This window comes from Rhipicephalus sanguineus, chromosome 8, assembly GCF_013339695.2.
Source record: "Rhipicephalus sanguineus isolate Rsan-2018 chromosome 8, BIME_Rsan_1.4, whole genome shotgun sequence".
NCBI lineage: Eukaryota > Metazoa > Arthropoda > Arachnida > Ixodida > Ixodidae > Rhipicephalus > Rhipicephalus sanguineus.
The window spans coordinates 2899996-2907434 of NC_051183.1; the positions used below are offsets into that span (position 1 = coordinate 2899996).

At 47.9% G+C, this 7439-nt stretch overlaps 1 protein-coding gene across 1 annotated transcript; it reads left to right on the forward strand.

The window, feature by feature from the left end:
• Window positions 1-5851: 5851 nt before the first annotated feature.
• Window positions 5852-6506, forward strand: LOC125759652 (neurofilament heavy polypeptide-like). Its single transcript, XM_049418676.1, has 2 exons — window positions 5852-6167; window positions 6265-6506. The coding sequence occupies exons 1-2, from the start codon at window positions 5852-5854 to the stop codon at window positions 6504-6506; spliced, it is 558 nt and encodes a 185-aa protein (XP_049274633.1).
• Window positions 6507-7439: the final 933 nt, after the last annotated feature.

The following is a 7439-nucleotide window of genomic DNA, read 5'->3' on the forward strand; positions in this document are numbered from 1 at the left end:
ACTCTGGTGTCATATTGATGAGTAGCGAAACGCGCAAGTGGAACAATTTTAGAAAAAAAGGAATCATTTGGTCTTGTTATTGTTTTATAAAACATGCAAATCTGTAGTCGAATAATTTGTTTACAGGTACAATATTATATGGTAGGAAGGTATGCTTAGTGGGCGAATCATAGGACCCATTTACAACTGCGCGAAGCATTTTCTTGATGTGTTGATGTGTACAAGTGTACACACCGTACTGAAAAGCTTAATAGCATAGCCTTGAATTAAGGACCGAAAGTGTCCGGCCAGACCCAGAAAAACAAGCAATGAATGTCTGTAATAGGGCCTTACCAATTTTGAGATTCTCTCAACGGATTCCTGCTTGGTGCTTTTCGTGGACCCGTCGAAGACTCTTCCGAGGAACTCTTTCGCCGGAGTAGAGCAGGTGCCGCAGATGCGGGCGGGGGAACAAAAAAAAAAAACGGCACCTGCTCTACTCCGCCGAAATGGCGCTTGTTTCCCCTTTCTCTTTGCTTGCTCTAGCGAATGAGCCGAGAGGGGCTGTTTGACACACTATACGTCACCGCTGTCAACTTGACTGATTTATTATTTCCTCCCTTTCCTTCCTTCAACTAAAAGTGACCACGACAATTTTGGGATGTTCGCATAGCGCTGTATTTGCTCATAAGCCCGGACGAAGACCGTTGGCAAATATATTAAGATAACCGCATAGTACGTTTGGCCGTTGGAAAAGCTGCTTCACACACCACACATATATATATATATATTATATATATATATATATATATATATATAATATATATATATATATATATAGTATATATATATATATATATATATATATAGTATATATAGTGTGTGTGGGTGTGTGTGTGTGTGTGTGTGTGTGTTTTAACGCTCCGTTGTGCACAGTGCAATTCATCGAAATGTCTGCGACCGAGGAGAGGGAGGTTGTGATATCTATCTATCTATCTATCTATCTATCTATCTATCTATCTATCTATCTATCTATCTATCTATATCTATCTATAATTCGTCATCACCGTCATTAAACTCTCACACATAACCTGCTCACACGCTTCCGCAAGCCAGATAAAACGATAACAACGCTGACTGTTGTTCAATTGCCACAACTCTAGGCTGTTTAACAGCGAAGCTGTTACAGCCCGAGGTGAAACGGATGACAACAAAAAAACTATCATCATCATGAACGGGTATGTGCCACAGAAATTGGGCAAATCCCACTACTCACCGCTCATCTATTAAAAATGAAAAAGGTAATTAAATATTAAATACATAAGTAGAAAGAAAGAGAAATGAAGGGAAGGAAGAGAGACAGAAAGAAAGGGAAGAAAAACACAAAAAGAAAGAAAGAGAATAAGACAGAATCATTGGAGGAGAAATAAAGAATGAGAGAGAGAAAAAGATAGAGAGAACGTAACCGGCGTTAGCCAGAAGATTTGAGAACCGACCATCTTCACTGTGCCAAGATTTGTGCAGCTTAGGGCAAGCTTCCCGCAATTTTCTTTTCCTAAGCAAGAAGCCACGTTGTTCCGTAAAAGTATTCTTCGCGCATTCCGCCATTTTGCTGCTAGAGATGCAAAATTTTCTCAATTCTAGAGCGGCAGAAACAATGTGTATTTTTCTGCCGTTCTTTTTCTATTGAGGAAGCAATTACATGGTCACTCGAGGCGAACTTTTGCGTTGCAGTCATGTTTGGTTTAAAATTGAAATCCATAACATCGCCCCTCGCGTCGTGTGTTCTGTGTGCGAGCGAAAGCTTGCGAAGGCTGCAGATGGGTGCGGCTCAAGGAGAGGTAAAACACCCCGGCCGGCTCCGTCGAGCGAAGGAGCGAGGCTGGTGGGAGGGCTGCATCGCTCGGGCAGCGTCTGCGAGCTTTGATCACAAGAGGTCGAACGCACGTGCGCTATGTTTACAGAGATCACAGACGCCTCATAGATTTGTACGTGCTATGTCCTCATCGCTTACTTCACGTTCAAACACGAAAAGAGAGAGCACGAAAACCACTTCGCTCATTGGAGCGGCTGTATACCGTTACGTCAGCGTTTCGTAGAGTTTCGCCAAAACAGATCCTAAAGCAGCTGGCTGCTTGCCTTACTGCGTACAACATTCCAATTTGTTGCTGTAGCATTCGGTGCTTCGCCTTAGAGGCGAAACTGTTTTTTTTGTTTAACTTTTTGCGAGCTTGTGAAAAAAATGCCAGGCCTGCACGGAAAGCGCAGCACAGTCACACCGAAAGCTGGAAAAGCGGCATTTCTAGAGCCCGTTGTAAACTGTCTTTGGGCTACTAATACAAGTACACTAGCAAGGTCCCCACTACGCCATAAATCACAATATTTGTGCAATTGGGAAACACCTACAACGCGATTATTCGTCATTGTGCGCAGAAGCGAGGTACCAGCTACACATATGTAAGGCATTATGTGCACTTTGTTTACGTGACGACTGATGACGATGAAGAATTGTGGCTCACCTCTTTGTAATGGGCTGGAAGCTTTGAACGGCTCACCAGTTGCGTAATTCGCATTGTGTGACGTCCGGTCGCTATTTAACTCTCCCACCATGCAATATAACATACATTGACGTGAGAAAGAGAGACAGAGAGAGGGGGAAGAACTTTGTTGAGACCCTGAAGAAATGGATGATGGGCTCATGGGCTTCCTTGGCAACCAATGCAAGTGCACTTGCGAGGAACCCACTATGCTATAAATGATAATTTCTGTGAAGTAGGGCAGCAGCCACTATGCCATTTTTCGTCCTTCAACGGAGAGCCGTGGTACCCGCTAAAAACATGCAGGGCATCATACGCACTTTGTTGGTGTTGTGCTTGATGACGATGAAGAATTATTGCACAGCCCCTTGTATTGGGTGGAAGCATCCAACAGCCCACTCGTTGCGCAATTCGCATTGTGTGACTACATAATTCGCGTTGTGTGGCGCGTGGTTGTTATTTCACTCTTCTACCACACTAAATTACATATGTTAATGTGGCTCCTTCTGGACATGAGGCCTGTATAGCGTCGTTTTGCAAGGCAGTTCGAAGCACCGGCATGGCTCTGAGGTACAACACTGGGCTCCCACGCAGAGGACCCAGGTTCGAACTCCGTGCTATCCTGGAGTTTTTTTCTTATTTCGTTTTTTTTTTATTTCGAACGATAGTTGTTACGGACACCGGCGGCGGCGGCGGACAACTACGCCACCAAAAACGGCCGTTGAAATGATCTCATAACAGCTTTCGCTGTAAAACTGGGGGGCCAGTGAATGAAGCTTACACATTTATTCAGCCATGCTGCGCGTTGCAGTAGTTCCACAATGCTCGCTCTTCTCACCTCTGCCTGATCTTTTTTTCATGCTCTGAAAGCGGCTGGCAGAGAATAGAGAGAGACCGAATCATCTCACGAATCCCCGAAAGTTAGCGCGATGGCCAACGCACGTGCACAAATGAAGACAACTCATTGCAGGAGAAGCGATGTCTGGGCAAGTTGGAATTGGTTATGCAATCTTTGAAACGGGCGGCTCAAAAACAAAGACAAAGGAAAAGTACGAAAAGTAAGAGAAGTGTCGTACTTTTCTTTTGTCCTTGTCCTTGCGCCGCCCGTTTCAAAGATACATAAACAATTTCAACTTGCCCAGACATCACTTCTTCTATTTCTACTCTCCCACCCAAGTTTAGAGCAAGCATACACTATCTTGCCTCCAGTTATCTGTCGGCGCGGCCATCGCAGGGGCTGAATGTTAGGTTGCGTCACAACTTATGGAGCGCGAACAGCGGCGGCCAGGGGCAGTATTATGAAACATTGGCGAGAGGCGACAGTGTCGCCTTGCGTGAAGTGTAGCCTGGCGAGTTCAATAACTGAATCGAATGCTCCCCCATGACGTCATCATGGCTCTGGCCATCGGTGTCTCGAATGTCTCACAGCACAGGAGTAAGCGTATCTGTACGAGTTTAGAACGGCCAGAGTGTGGCGTTTTCGAGTGTGTGCTGGCTTCTGCGCAGTGGCCAAGCTTGCCTGTAGTTACTTGAAATACATAGAAGGCGTGACAAAAGTGCTTTCAACGCTTCTTGTGTAATCGTTTAAAGCACAGTGTAACATTTAAAGAATGGAAACTTGTGTGAAATGTATTTTTGTTGAGAGTTTAACACGGCGTAATCAGACAGTCTATCTTGTGCGTGCCGCGCAGCGACACCATCTCAACATCTAAGCATGTTGCCGACGCGCCATAAACCACGCGAGCAACGCGTGGTTCATGCTGCTGACACGTTCAATCCACAAAACTAAAAGAAACACGTGCTCGCAAAACAACGATTACTGAAAACGCACCAAGGTAATGCCCCGCTGAAAGTTTCAGCTTAACAAATGCTTCATCCACCAAGGATGAACACTAGCATTTCACTGCCGTCTAGACGGCAGTGAAATGCTAGTGTTACCACTAACCGACCGTGATGAGGTGTGTTATTTTATTCCATACAAGTCCAGAGAACCGTAGATCATCGCGAAGTCGACGGAAATACTACATGGCGCCCTCACTCTTGCGGTTTTGCTCAATAGCCAATCAGCGCGCACCAAAGGCGACAATCTGGCGATTGCCGCCTTTCGCGATTGTTTCAGAATACGGCCCCAGCATGCGATAAGGGGTGCTAATACGGACACTGCCGAATTCCACCTTGTAAAACGTGTAATGACGGGCATTTTAAGACAATCGGAGAGGCCGCAGCAGCCCTCCGGCCCAATCAGACTTGACCAACTATATAATTCGACATTATGGCGGAATTTGACCCTGTCCAGAATAGGGAGAAGGGGGAATAACAGGCCGGATGCTATCGTCCTGGTCCGATCACCCCGACCAGCAGCTCCCCACCAAAAACGACTACCCCCTCCATGCCGATGAAAATTCTAGTCTATCAGTGCGCATTAATGGGTGCTCAAGTACACGACAGGTGATTAGGCGTCGTTGACATAGCGCACGTAGTCGCATGCTTTGATCATACTCTACTTCCCATATTCTCTGCCTGTTTTCTTATAGGTGTCAATATCGGGCTGCGGTGGCTCAGCCAGCCGGTATCGCATCACCTTCGGAATTGGCCAGCAGTTCTTTTCACCAAAGACGGACGGCATTTCCGAACCGAACAGCCTAATAATTATACGCATTATACATGCCATCACCACTGTCGCAGTCTTTTGTTGCGGGCATCATGGGCAGAGGCTATGACATGCATGCCTTCCTGAAAATGGCGTTATTCACTTCGTTTATATAGCTTTCTTTAATATTTTCCCAGGCTGTCAATCGCCCACTCATTGCAGTGGAAATGAATTACGTATTATATAAGATTGAAAATTGGACATAGCAGTTTCATTTGTTGTTTTTCTCGTGCCCACAAATTCGACATACTCGTAGCTTAGAAATAAACGCGACTGTGCGCATAAAAGAAACTTATGTTTCTTTGAACTTCCTATTTTACTCTCTCTCACTTTCAATCGCCAACCGCCATCAAATTTAAAAAAAAAACGCCGACTCACAGCCCACACTCACTCGTGCGCTGAATAAGAGTGAAGTGCTGACCAATGCATGCACCTCATAACCACGTGATGAAGGTCTGACACCTTTATAGATGCCGCCTGCCGCTCGCAGCGCCGCTAGGTACTACGCTACCACCTGGCATCCATACGTGCCGTCACTCGAAGCTCGTCTGCAGCTGGACAACGCTAGTACCGTTTACTACAGCAAGCGCCATTCTTCGACCAACCGGAAGTGCCGTCTCTGGAACGTCGTCAACGACAGGTCAACGTCCTAGTAGCACCGTACTGAGCGCGTGAACTCGCCACAATGTCCACCGAAGGCAAGTCTTCGTCGAAGAAGGGACACGACTCACAGATGGAACCTCAAAAGAAGACCGTGGAGAAGGAGGAGGACAGCAGACTTGGCACGAGTAAGTCCCGAACTACATCGTCCGGCGTGACGTCCGCAGAGGTTCACGACCCCCCGAAAGTGGAGATAAGCCGCGCCAAGTCGCCTGCCAAAAAGAGCGCGCCCGGACCAAGCCGCGCCAAGTCGCCTGCCAAAAAAGAGCGCGCCCGGACCAAGCCACGCCAAGTCGCCTGCCAAAAAGAGCGCGCCCGGACCAAGCCACGCCAAGTCGCCGGCAAAGAAGGGTGCTGCCACCGGAACACCGGGAAAGTCCACCGCGAAAAAAGGAATAGGGTCGCTCTTTAAAAGCTCCTCCCCGAAACCTCCTACAGAGGGGGCGTCTCCCTCGAACATCGCCGCCCGAACGGGTGACTGGGCCGACGTGCATAAGGACATGGCTCCTGTGCCAACCGATCCCGACACCGGACTCCCCGTGCATGAGCCCAAGTACCCGATCTTCGAGAACCGCGGTGAGAAATACGAGGTGTTGCCACGCGATGTGCTCGAGCAGGAGGGCATACGCACCGAGGCCCCGCTGGCCTCGGTGGAAGACCTCACCAGTCCGGCGAGCTGAGCATACGGACAGTCCCATTCCTTCGACCTCCTTCGAAACTAAGGCCAAGATCCGCGACCCTCCGACGCCGGACCGCTCCCCGTCACCGCCTGCGAGGCGCTACTCAACCCGGCAGGCCGCCAAGAAGAAAGTGTGCGGGAAGTCTCAGTGAGGTGGCAGGCGCCCACGAAGAACGGCCAGAACATATGGACGGCCGTTTTCGCTGTACGTGAAGACCCGTGTGCGCTGCTTGTCGCAGTGTTACCCGCACTGATCTGAGGAGCACCTGCTGTCATTAGTTTCTGAAGATTGTGCTGTCATCCCTATACATCTGTGTTGCTGCAAAACATGGCAATCTGTAACCGCTGCATTCACTTCGCTAAGTATCCTGATCTGACGCCCCTTTCCGCACATGTTCGAAGAAAGCTCCATAACATCCTTCTTGTTATCAACTTCATGTTGCTCGTGACGCAGTGGCGATCTCGGCAATGCTCTGCTCTTTATCGACCACCGATTTCACGTAGCATATTTACACGCCTTCGCGTTTTCACTACATTTCATTTGCATTATGCCCTCGCAGCACCATTCTGGACACCGCACTTTTTATCGTCACGTTTAAATTTTTTTCTACAGCTTCTGTGAATAAACAGTGCCTCGTGTGCTTCACGATTTATAGGTCTGTTTTTTTCTTGCACTCTAACCAAGTAGGAGAGCTATTTCGGATGCTTAAAACATGGCTGCTTCTCCCACAATCGAGAATAGTTGTCAGCATCGAATGGCTACCAGTAAAGAAGATTTGTTGCACATGATACTACCCACGGTCTTAGGGATGTAGCAGGATGCGCCGCACGCAGCGTGCCGCCATCTCTCGAAGAAGGCGGCAAACCATGCCGCGAAGCCGTTGCCTCTGCGATTAGCTCCGGCTTCGCGCAACCACTAGCGTTTAAAGGAGGA